The sequence below is a fragment of the Nycticebus coucang genome, chromosome 4 (genome assembly GCF_027406575.1).
Source record: "Nycticebus coucang isolate mNycCou1 chromosome 4, mNycCou1.pri, whole genome shotgun sequence".
Lineage (NCBI taxonomy): Eukaryota > Metazoa > Chordata > Mammalia > Primates > Lorisidae > Nycticebus > Nycticebus coucang.
In genome coordinates, this window is record NC_069783.1 from 22,413,117 (window position 1) to 22,425,699 (window position 12,583).

General features: G+C 47.4%; 1 protein-coding gene across 1 annotated transcript; it reads right to left on the bottom strand.

Moving 5' to 3' along the window:
• Nucleotides 1-727: 727 nt before the first annotated feature.
• On the bottom strand, nucleotides 728-8,476 carry LOC128584186 (quinone oxidoreductase PIG3-like). The gene is made up of 6 exons (XM_053589168.1): nucleotides 8,381-8,476; nucleotides 7,824-7,966; nucleotides 5,606-5,873; nucleotides 4,705-4,917; nucleotides 3,183-3,379; nucleotides 728-2,542 (listed from the first exon to the last, which is right to left on the bottom strand). Exons 1-6 carry the CDS (start codon nucleotides 8,388-8,390, stop codon nucleotides 2,363-2,365), a joined length of 1,011 nt encoding a protein of 336 aa, XP_053445143.1. The 5' UTR covers nucleotides 8,391-8,476; the 3' UTR covers nucleotides 728-2,362.
• Between the last annotated feature and the right edge of the window lie 4,107 nt (nucleotides 8,477-12,583).

Sequence of the window (12,583 nt, forward strand, 5' to 3'; positions counted from 1 at the left end):
TCAATGCCTGTAGCTCAGCAACTAGGGCACCGGCCACATACACCGGAGCTGGTGGGTTCAAATCTAGCCTGGGCCAACTACAGACAAAAAATAGCCAGGCACTGTGGCAGGTGCCTGTAGTCCCAGCTACTTGGGAGGCTGAGGCAAGAGAACTGCTTAAGCCCAAGAGTTTGAGGTTGCTGTGAGTTGTAATGCCATGGCACTCTACCGAGGGTGACATAGTAAGACTCTGTAAAAAAAAAAAAGATAATAAAAAAAAATAGTAACGTGATTACTGAAAACAGTTTACAATGTCCTTGCTATCCTTTTGTTCATAATTTATATACCAAAATAAGGATATACAATTAAATTATTGTATTTAAAATTTAACATCACTTGAAATTATTCTTGTGTGGTTAATCTATGAATTAGAAACTCAATTTGGTGTATTTTTTCTTATCTTTAACTTTGGACGTTCTTTTTTTTTTTTTTTTTTTGTGGAGACAGAGTCTCACTGTACCGCCCTCGGGTAGAGTGCCGTGGCGTCACACGGCTCACAGCAACCTCCAACTCTTGGTCTTACGCGATTCTCTTGCCTCAGCCTCCCGAGCAGCTGGGACTACAGGCGCCCGCCACAACGCCCGGCTATTTTTTGGTTGCAGTTTGGCCGGGGCTGGGTTTGAACCCGCCACCCTCTGCATATGGGGCCGGCGCCCTACTCACTGAGCCACAGGCGCCGCCCTGGACGTTCTTTTTTACATTAAAAAATTGTATTTTGGGGTGGCGCCTGTGGCTCAAAGGAGTAGGGTGCCAGACTCATATGCCGGAGGTGGTGGGTTCAAACCCAGCCCCAGCCAAAAACTGCAAAAAAAAAAAAAATTGTATTTTGTTTTGTAATTATGTAAAACATTGACTTGGTACCAAAATAAAGTCTTCAGAATTCAGAGAAGTCTACATCTCTTATACCTGTCCCTTCTAGTCTGTCTCCGCCTCCTCACTAAAGTAAGTGTTGGTTTCCCCGGGTTTGCATTGGTTTACCTTAGTTTTTTATTCTTTTATTAAAAATAAAAGCAAATATATATGTAAGTTCATATGATCCCTTTTTCTAAGATAAAAAGGTAGTATGCCATATACATCTTTTGTATCTTGTTTTTTTCCATTTAACATATTCTGGAGATTACATCAGTTTACATTACTTTATATAGCTACACAGTCCTTTATCATGTGGATGTATCAAAGTTTATTTAACGAGTTCCCTCTTGACAGGCATTAGGGTTATGGTAGAGAGGTCTAAGATAGGAGAAATGTTTGAAGGCCCCGAGGCTGGAGGTGAACCATGGTGGGGAACCAGGCTGCAGAATAGGCCTGGGTCAGACTATGCACAGACTTGTGGGCCCTGTAAGGTTTTTAACATTGCTCTACCAGGAATGGAAGGCTACCAAAGTGGATTAAGTAGGGCTCTGACATGACTAATTTTGCATTTTGAAGAGATCACTTTTACTACAGCATAGATTAAGGATTAGAAAAGAATGAGTGCGAGGAGATAAGTTAGAAAGCCAGTGCAATAGCACAGGTAAAAGATGACAGTGGCTTGCATTAGGAGAGATGGTAGTGAAATGGAGAGAAAGAGAAGGGTAAAAAACATTTAGAAAATAAAATTGACCACTTGGTGGTCTGTTGGCTATGAAGATGTGAGAGAGAATGGGTGTCAGGGATTGACTTTTAGGCTTCTGGATTCTGCACCTGGATGGATAGTAACTGCTAAGTTCTGGGAAAGGAGCTGAGGGTGGGTGATGAGTACGTGTTAAATTCATGTATTAAAGTAGAGGCACCTTTGAGATCTCTGGGTGGAAGTATCAAATTGTCAGTTTGACATGTTTCTGGAGCTCAGAGGAAGTGTTAGGGCCAGGGTTCCGTGTTTAGGAGTTAATTCAGCCTAGTCCTTTGATTTTCAGAACTGGCCTGAAACCCTAGGCCAACTCTGAAGATCAAAAAAGAATGTTAGCCTGAATTTGAGGGAAGAATGAATCTAGTTTCTTCCCCTAAATCCATAGTCTAACAGGCCTAGGATGTGGCCCTAGGAAAAAACAACATTTCTCCCAAAGTATATCATAGTACATTTGCTCTGTACTTTTTAACATATGGTCTACAAAGAACTTTACCCACTGCAAAGTATTACATAGATAACAAAGTGCTCGCATTTCTATGGTCCCAGTTAATTCTCTCAGCAGTATCATGGGATAGTCTGGCCCCCGTTCTCTCTAGCCCATCCCCTGGCCCAACTCAGTTCAGTTCCAGGCCTCCTCACACTCCTATATCCTTACCCTTATCCCCCACAGTTCCCATAGAGCTAGTGTCTCCCATCAGCCACACCATGTTTGAGTTAGGGTATCTCCAGGATAATTTTGCCCACGTTCTGGTTGGCCTCCATGCGCGAGTGGGCCTTCTGAACCTCAGCCATGGTGAAGACTTTATCCACGATAGGCTGCAGCTGCACATCCCTCCCAGGGGAGAAGTAGGGTAGGACTTGTTCTGTGAAAGTCTTCACCAATGTTTCTTTATACTGAAGCAAAAGCAAAACAAAACAAAACACCCCCCCCCCCAGCCTATTAACAGGGTGTGGATGAGGTTCTGTTGGCCTCATATTACCTTGAGGGGGAAAATCAGACCATGCCTGGTTGGCCCTAGCATTAGCCTTGGTCCAAAGATGTCAGACCATTATGAAAGAGGAAGGGTCATCAACCTGTCTAAACCCCCTTGAGCACTGGGACCCCTAGAGCACCAAAGGAGCCCATCTCTAAGAGTATGATCATCCCCAGTGTGAATCTAGGACCTGGCAGAGGGAAGCAGTACATCAGAGTCAAATGAGAAAGCAGACATATGGACTCAGTCTTTGGGCAGGGAGGGTCAGGATAACCCTGAGATTCCCATCCAGAGGGAGGAAAATTGATAATGTCAGGAAAGGTTAATTAGCAGAAATCATCCAGGGGTGTGGTCTTGGGGCCACATATGGCCTTCTGGATCCTTAACAGCGGCCTTTTGACTGAATCCAAATTTTACAGAATAAATCTGTTTAATTAAGAGATTCATTCTGTGAAATTTGGATTCTGTTGAAGGGCTGCAGTTGGGAGTCTGGAGGGCCATATGTGGCCTTGAGGCCTCAGGGTTCCCACTCCTGTAAGCGGTTCAGCTCTGTCATTTACCTTCTTGTCCCTGGACCTCAGCAGACTGGCCCGCAGATTTCCTCGCTTACACAGCAGCTTGGAAAGCAGTGGGCCATTGACTTCTGCTCCCCCCATGAGGCCATACAGAACCCATCGACCGTCTGCAGCCAAACAGTGGAGGTTCTTCTCCCAGTAAGAGCCGCCAATGCAGTCCAGGATCACGTTGATACCCACACCTTGAGAAGTAGGTAGAAATGGCTTAGGAAATATGGGAAGGCAGATGCCTAAAATCCTCCCCTCTGGATCTAGTTTTTCACATTCTCCTGAGAGACAGGAAACAAAAATAGGAAGAAGGCACTACCTAGGAAGGCAGAATGCACTTTGTTCTCGCAGAGAGTCGGGGGAGAACTCCCGAGGTGTTCAACTTTCAGAAGACCTCCAGCTAAGGAGATATGTCTCATGGTGGTTGTAAACATAGACTGATCAGGCCTTTTTCTCCTCTGAGAAGTTTTTTTCCTTTTGATAATTAAAGTTATTTAATCCCTTGGGCACTGGAATCCCTGAAACATCAAAGGACTCTCTACTCCCAAATTTTAAAAGTACGCAAATCCAAATCTTGATCATTCTACTTCTTTTTTGTGCTGAAGCAGCCAGAGAGCTCGGAATAATACATAATACTGGATCAGTTATTGTATTAACTCTTATGATTAGCTTACTTTTTTCCTTCCTTCCTTCCTCCTTCCTTCCTGTCTCTCTCTCTCCCCATCCCTCCCTCCTTCTCTTTTGACAGAGTCTCATTCTGTTGCCCAGGCTACAGTGCCTGGCATTAGCCTAGCTCACAATAACTTCAAACTCCTAGGTTCAAGTAATCCTCTTGCCTCAGCCTCCCAAGTAGCGGGGACTACAGATGCCCACCATGATGCCCAGCTAATTTAAAAAAAAAAACATTTTTTTTTTGTAGTAGAACTGGGATCTCTCTCTTGTTTAGGCTGGTCTCGAACTCCTGACCCCAGGTGATCCTCCCGCTTTGGCCTCCCAGAGTACTAGGATTACAGGCATAAGCCACTGCACCTGGCCCATATTCTCTATTTCTAATTAATTTTTCTTCTATCCTGAGTGGTTAGACCATCTTCAGGCTTTGTGAAAAGTATAGTAGACAGAGAGGGGATGGGAAGGAGAAAGAAGAGAGGGTTGGGAATGACAGAGAAGGAGAAGGGGGATGTGGTAGGTTTCCTCTAAAATGTTCCCCTAATGACCTCAAGCTTCTGATATTTACAACTTTGGGAGACACCTTTAGCTGGAGAACACAGATTAAATTTCTCCCAGATTCCTGACTCACAGAAACTCCAAGATAATAAATACTTGTTGTTTTAAGCCACTACATTTGGGGGTAATTTGTCATGCAGCAATAGATGACTAACACAGCAGAGCAAAGAGGAAGAAAAAGTTATGAAGGAGGAAGTCAGATGAGAGAGGAAGGGTTGAGCCAGACAGCAGGATCAGCTTGGCCTCTCCTCCAAACACACAGGCCCCACCCCACCCCCAAACACCACATACACACCTTGTGTGGCCTTCAGAGCCTCCTCAGAGAAGTCCTCCTTCTTATAATCAAACCCAACTGCAGCACCCAGACTCTGGGCCATTTGGATGTTCTCCTGGGAGCTTGTGGTCACCAGGGGGATGGCTTTGAACAGCCTGGTCAGCTGGATGGCTGCTGTGCCCACACCGCCTGTACCAGCGTGGATGAGCACTGTCTCCCCTTCGCGCACTTCTCCTATGGCAATGACCCCAGTTAGAATAGCCTGAGCCAGCGATGTAGTAGGTGTGGGAGGCACAAGGTGGACTTTGGAAACCTAAATCATCTGTGTACCAAGGGTATGATGAGAGACAAGCCAGAGGGTCTGCAGGGTCTGGGTCACAGGAGGCACTGAGTGTGGGGAGGCAAAGGGTTTTAGAGGAGGGGGGCCTTGCCCAGAGCTGGGCTTGGGCCAGATTAATACAATGGATGAAGAAAGGGGTTGAGTGTTAGAGCTGCTCTGAGGGGCCTCCTGGGCCAAGGGTCAGAACTGTCTATGGGACAGAGAAATCCCCAGGCCACATGTCTGGGCTGCTCTGATCCCTTTTTATGTAAGAATTGGACCAAGAATGTCTCCTCAACTGCCTGTGAGGGACATGAGCAGACGTGCTGAAGGATCACTTCCTTCCTTCTGGGCATAGGGACAAGCCCATAGGGCAGCCGGAGCTGCTCTGAGAACTTGGTTCTGCCTAACACTGGTTGTAAAAACTGTCCAGAGCCATCTCTATGGGGGTCAGGTGTGGGTCAGCAGTGAGTTTAGAGGCCAGGGTATGTCAGGTGTTGAGAGAGGACTCGGAGGTGAGGGTTAGGGTGATCAGATGCCTGGGTTGGGGTGAGTGGCTAGCCTCAAGTGTGACAGGGCAGGGCTGGTGGGGGGCCTCCTCACCCACACAGTGCAGCAGCTGGAAGGCAGTGAGCCAGGCCTCCGGGATGGCTGCAGCCTGGGGCAGGGACAGTCCCTCTGGGACAGGCATGAGTAGCCCTTCTGGGACGGTGACATATTGAGCCTGGCCCCCGCCAGGCAGCAGAGCCATGGCTGAGTCTCCCATCTTCCAGTGTCCCTGACAGCCAGGCCCCAGCTCTGCCACATGTCCAGATGCTTCCAGTCCCAAAATGCTGCTGGCTCCTGGGGGCGGGGCATACTGGCCTTGTCTCTGCAGAGAGAGGGGTGCACAGACAGGTAAGTGGATCTGATAAGAAGAGTCCTCCTTGTTGCTGGAGGGAGAAGGTGGGTGTTTGCTTGGATTCTACTTTTTGTGTTCTAGGAGGGGAGAAAAATCATAGTTTCCACATAATAGTCATTCCAGAAACAGCTGCTCCATGGAACCTTTCTAGAGATGGTCACTTAAAATAGACCATCCAGGTCTAGAGTCACTCTCTCAGTCTTGAGACAGTGCTGTGGGGAGGTAGGGGTGGTCAGGGGTGAGTAGGTGAGTGCAGACTGCTGAGGTCTGAGATCCCGGAAGTTGGGGCCAGTGTGGGACTTCCTGCCATCGGAGCCCTGTTTCTCCTGCTCTGAACTGAGTTTCCATGAGAAAGTGAGCTATCATGGGACTTTTCTAGCTAGAAGCTGGATCTGCCATAGGGGATGTCATGCAAATTGGCTCCCTGATTCTCTCCTGCCTGGATGAAGGGTGCTGGCCTGGCTGTGGGACATAAGAATTCAGACCACAGCTTGTGAGGGACTGAACTCTTTGGTGTTTGACACAACCTGGAACTTGAATGGGGTGGGGCCCAATCAAAGGGACTTGTGACCCTCTGTGCTTGCATTGGCTGGAGGACACTTGTTCCTGTGCATAGATGAATCCCCTCCTTCCTGAAACCCAGCTGTCTAGACTTTGGAGACAAATGGCTCTGTGTTCAAATTCTGTCTCTGCCATTTAGTCCACAAATAATTAGCGCATGCTTGCTGTGTCAGTCCCTGTGCTAGGAAAAGCAGACCACCTCTGTCCTGGTGGAACTTACAATCTAGTAGGGGAAGACAGGATTTCAAGAAGTGGACACACACACACACACACACACACGTGCGCAAGCACTGGAGCCAGATCTGTGGACACTCACAACAGCCTACTCTGAGGGAAGGAGGCAGACATACAAAGAATGGCTGCAGAGCACCCCCGGGAGAGACAAAGCAAGGCAAAGCTGTGAGGCAGGGCAGAGTGTGGAGCGTGGCTGGAGGTAGTGAGCAAGGGAGAGAAGGTGTCTGGCCAAACCCGCACCCGCGGCGCTGTAGGGGTGGGCAGTCCCTGTCATCCTAAACCAACCGCGGTTCTGGCTGCCATGTGCATTACGGGCTGCAGGGGGCGCTGCCAGCGCCAGGGGAGAGCGCCCGCTTGGCCTAGGACCCTGGATTAGACCACTCCGGAGATGGGTTACGCATGTGGAATGGAAGGCGCACGCTGCTGAAACGACGCTGGAGCCCTGGGAGCAAGCAGGTCAGCCCAGGTTGCTGGAGCGGGCACTTGGTGGCTTTTATCCTCACTCTCTCATCACTGAACTTGTTTTGTTTTGTTTTGAGACAGAGTCTCACTATGTCGCCTTCGGTAGAGTGCTGTGTCATCACAGCTCACAGCAACCTCAAACTCTTGGGCTTAAGCGATCTCTTGCTTCAGCCTCCCAAGTAGCTGGGACTACAGGTGCCCACCACAACGCCAGGCTATATTTTGGTTGTAGTTGTCGTTGTTTGGCTGCCCCAGGCTGGGTTCGAACCCACCACCTCCGGTGTATGTGGCTGGCGTCCTAGCCTCTGAGCTACAGGCGCTGAGCCTCATCACTGTGCTTCTAAAGGTAAACAAAAGAAGCCACTGAGTGCAGTGCTGGGCGCAGAGTGGGCACCAAACAGACCACAGCTTCTTTCCTGGATGCTGTACATGCCCATGCGGGGTTTGGGGTGGGGGGGGCATCCTCTGTCGGCTCAGTGAGGACCTGCTGGAGGGTGCTGGCGCGGCCGCCCAGGGCCCCACCCACACGCCCAGCCACCCCTGCCTAACTCCACCCAGCACCCGGCATACCTAGCTGGGGCTCAGTTCCCCACCCAAGCAGTTCTGCGGGGCGGGGGGGGCGGGTGACGCTGGTCCCCCTGCCCACCCGCAGTGACTGGGTACCTGAAGTAAGTCTGCCCGGTTCAGGGCACTGGCTGCCACCTGCAGGAGGACTTCACCTTCTCCTGGACTCGGCTTGGCCACCTCCTTCACGTAGAGGTTTTCGGGTCCTCCTGGCTTGTCAAAGTGCACAGCTAACATTTTATCTGAGCACACACAGAATGGAAGGATGGGAAAAGGCAAGGACACGGACAGATTTGAAGGGAACCCCCTTTCTCAAATCAGGATCACAGGACCGGGTCAGGTTCTCTGGTGGACTATCTCAATGCCTCCCTCACCACTCTCTCTAACTGGCTGGCTTCCCCAGAAAGTTCCACGGGGAACTCCCCAATCCTCTCCTGCTCTGAAAAGGGACTGGTGTAGCCTACTTTGGAATTAAAGAAATCGAGTTCCAGTCTGAGGTGAGAACGGGACTAAATTATTACACAGTGCACCATCCAGGACCTGGCACAGGGCAGGGCCCCACAGATCATCTTTGCCCCCAGGATTTAGCCACCTTCCCGGGGCTGGTGGTTCTGGGAGAGCAGGGACACCAAGGCTAGGAGAAAGGGGAGCCATACCTGTGGCCATCCTGCCACGAGTCTCTCTCCCAGGCTAGGATGTCGGGGCCTGCCCTCCTCAGCCTGTTCAGGCCCGCTCAGCGAGGCAGTATTTATGTTCTGGGAGGGAAGGATGGGCACATTGCTTGTGATGAGGGTGTGCCCTGTTGGTTCATTTCTAATAACGTTACACAGATTTGGTTCTTCAAGGAAACAACCTGCCCTCCACCCCCAAACAAAGGCTGGGATGACCAGTTTTCTCCCCTGCATAAAGGTAGCTCTGGATGCTACCTCTGTCCTAAGGCAGGAGGGTGGAAGGGCCACCTGTGCCTTCTGGGCAGGTAACTCATGTTTTGAGAAAGGGCTGACCATTGTGTGTTCAGCTCTGTGCCAGCTCCGTAGTGGGCAGAGAAGGGGCAATACAGCCTAAGGGGGAAGGTGAGATGGTGAAGGGACAGGGAGTCCAAGGGACTCAGGGGTGGCCCCAAAGGATATGGGAGAGGGAATAAAGTGCACGATGGTCACAACTCCTCCCCCTTCCGTCCCACCCCCACCCTGCAAAGAGGCAGGGGAGTTGGGAACAGATTCACAGGTAAATGTTTGTCTAGGATCACAGGGCTGGTCCACAGCAGAGTGGTCGCTGGAACCTGGGCCTCCTGGGTCCACCCCTCCTACCTGAAGACTTCATTGAAGGAGGAAGGAATGGGAGGGAAGAGAAAGAAGGAGACCTGTAAGCTGGAGGGCAAAGGAGGGGTTACCCTGTGTCCTAGCAGATGTCTCTGTCTCTGAGCTCACTGATCCCCCCCGAAGGGTCAAAAGGGCCAGCAGTAGGCCTGCTGGAAACCCTACAGAACAGGCTGCTTTTCCCGAAACAAAGCTTTCCTATTCCAGGGTTCTTTCTGCAAGATCCAAATTTTAGGGTTGGGTGGTAATTTTCAGATGACTCGGTGCAGTGCCTGTATTCTGCAATTTCTCACATGTCTGGACTCCAAACAGTCTCCCCAAAGGTTCACATTTTAGCAGAATGTGTTAGGCATGAGGTGGAGGCTCATGAGAAATCCAGCTGCTGTCATCCTGATAGATAAATGGGTTTGGGGAATAATCTCTCCCCAATGTCCATGGGGCTCCCAGCTCCTCCAAAGGGCTCTGTGAAGTTCTGCTGAGTCACCTTGAGGCAGCAGCTTCTCTAGTTCCAAGCCCAAGCTTGGGCAGCTCAGCAGCTCAGGGGTGACTCATAGTCTGGAACAGCATAAAGGGTGAACTTTTCCTCCAGGTACTAGCCAGCTTCCCTGCCTGTGGGACTTTCTCTGGGCTCTCCTCCTCTCCCATCATAGATGCCCCACCCTGAGGCTGATGGGGCAGAGTCCAGGAGTGAGGACTTAGGAGGGAGAGGGAAGGGCTTGGGGAGTCCACGGGACAGGGCCCTTTGTTTGCTCCTGTCTTCTGCCTGTTTGACTACCTGCCTCTGCCATCTTCCTGGGTAGATAGCTCAGCGCCCAGGGCATTTCTCCGTACTTCAAATAGTGGTCTTTACACTCTTATTCTCAAATTAACAAAAAGCATTTTCAAATATTATGTGTCCCCTCTCCCATTTTAAAATTTTGATAACTTAAATTTAAATATTTTATTATTTTATTTTATTATTTTAATTTTGAGACAGAGTCTCACTCTGTCACCCTGGGTACAGTGTTGTGGTGTCATAGCTCACAGCAACCTCAAACTCCTGGGTTTGAGCAATCCTCTTGCCTCAGTGTCCCCTAGAGCTGGGACTATAGGTGTGGGCCATGACACCCAATTAATCAATCTATCTTTCTTTTGTGTTCTATTTTTAGTAGAGATGGGATCTCACTCTTGCTGAGGCTGGTCTTGAACTACTGACCTCAAGGGATCCACCTGCGTCAGTCTCCCAAAGTGCTAGGATTATAGGCATGAGCAACTGTACTTGGCCTAAAATTAAAATTTTATACCTTAAATTTAAATAGTTGCAAAAGGTAAAGATTCATTATTTGTTTAAATACTGCCATTTAAACTCTTATATCAGGATCGGTGCCGGTAGCTCAGTGATTAGGGTGCTGGCCACATGCATTGGGGCTGGCAGGTTCCAGTCTGGCCTGGATCTGCTAAACAACAATGACAACACCCAGGCCATAGCTGGGCACTGTGGCGGGCACCTATAGTCCCAGCTACTTGGGAGGCTGAGGCAAGAGAATTGCTGAAGCCCAAGAGTTGGAGGTTGCTGTGAACTGTGATGCCACGGCACTCTATCGAGGGCAACATAGTGAGACTCTGTCTCAAAAAATAAAAAAAATAAACTCTCACATCAGGATTTTAAATGTATCTAGTGGAATCCAATTTGATATTTATAATCATTCACCAAGAGAGACCCAAACTAGTTCTTCTTTAACATATTTTTGTTCTACTTTTCTCATTAATTTATATCCTGCTATATTTTATGGTTTACTGATCATTCTTATCTTCAACAAAAATATGTATGTAACCTGACATTAATTAAAATAGTTATCTTCTGTGACCATAGGGCTGTAAATGTTAAATTTTCTTCTGGATTTAATTATCATCATAATAATTTATTAAATTATTAATCCATAAATTTGTCCATAATTTAGCAAAACCAACATGTAGTATTTTAAATGCTGTTAATTATTAAGCAAAGAAGTAAAATTTTATTGGAAACACACCTCTTAAAGACAGGGGGGTTGAATTTTTCTAAATAGTTATATCTGTGGATGAATATTATTTATTGCTAGAATGGAACTGGGTTCATCATTAGTTCTTTTCCTAGTTTTTATTTTTATAGACAAGCTCTGAGAAACCTAGTTTGCATAAATTAGAGGGCAAAGAAATTAGGAATGCCAGCTAATTCTTTGAATACCTCTGAATTATTTGATAAAAACTTGATCATCAAAAGTCATTTTAAATGCTCTATTAGCTGACAACTTAATTAGGTCTTGTTTCAATTTAGTTGACAGGAAAGACTTGGAAACCGCCCAACCTGTAAAGGAGTTGTTAGCCAGTCACAAGTGTCATTCAAGTTCTCAGTTTCTGGAATTATACCAACAGGCTTTTTGAAGACTTATCAAATGATTATTAACTAGATCTGTTATTTTTTCACTTAGAGCAGTGGTTCTCAACCTGTGGGTGAACTGTATTAAAGGGCCATGGCATTAAGAAGGTTGAGAACCACTGACTGAGATACTCAAGAAGGATTGGGAAAGTGAAAATTTTAATTCCAACACATTTTTGCTAAGACAATTTTTTTTTGATCAAGTTCTTTTACCCTCCCATATGCCTTAAATATATATTTATTAACATCTTGGAGCTGCATGCGTAACTCATTTAAGAAAAACATCTTTGCCATTCTTATTGGCAAAACTGATCCTCACTGTTAAACTAACCAGCCAAATCAAATTACTTTCCGTCAGACAAGGTTTCTCATTTCTTAATTCAAATAATCATTTTAATATATGCCCTGTGACAATCATCTTGCTTCTAAATTTTAAGAAATATAGATGAACGAGGCATGGAGCCTTCCTTTCTTGGATGAATTATGATACAAAGCTTTTCACTGTTTCTCACTGATGCTTTTTTTTTTGGTACTCTCATGGGGCTCTTCTTCACATATGATGTTATTTTTGAACAATAGATAATGGAAGAAGTCATTCAATTTTAAAACATTTAGAATTGTCCTTTTCTTTGGCACCTTGCAGTTCTTAGGCTCCAAGCCAAGCATCAAAGGGCTGGATGAGAGTATGGCCTTTGTAAACTCTGGTGAGGAGATGCTTTGTTGCCCTTGTTAGAGAGCTGTGGCATCACAGCTCACAGCAACCTCCAACTCTTGGGCTTAAGCAATTCTCTTGCCTCTGCTTTCCGAGTAGTTGGGACTACAGGTGCCTGCCACAATGCCCGGCTATTTCTTTTTGTTGCAGTTGTCATTGTTTAGCTGCCTGGGCTGGGATGTTACACATGCAGTGAGCTGCATTTCCAACACACCACCCGTGGTGTATGTGGCCCGCACCCTACCCACTGAGCTATGGGTGTTGCTCACGTATGTTACTTTTATGATAAAAATTCAATAGTTTCCTAAAAGTACTGTCTACACCACAGCATTGCTTGATGTCATTGGAGTGGCCCTGAGAAAAGTAACCTCTATTGTCTCGCCTGTCCAGGTTGCATTTGACAACCCCCACACATGCTGCTGTCCAGCCG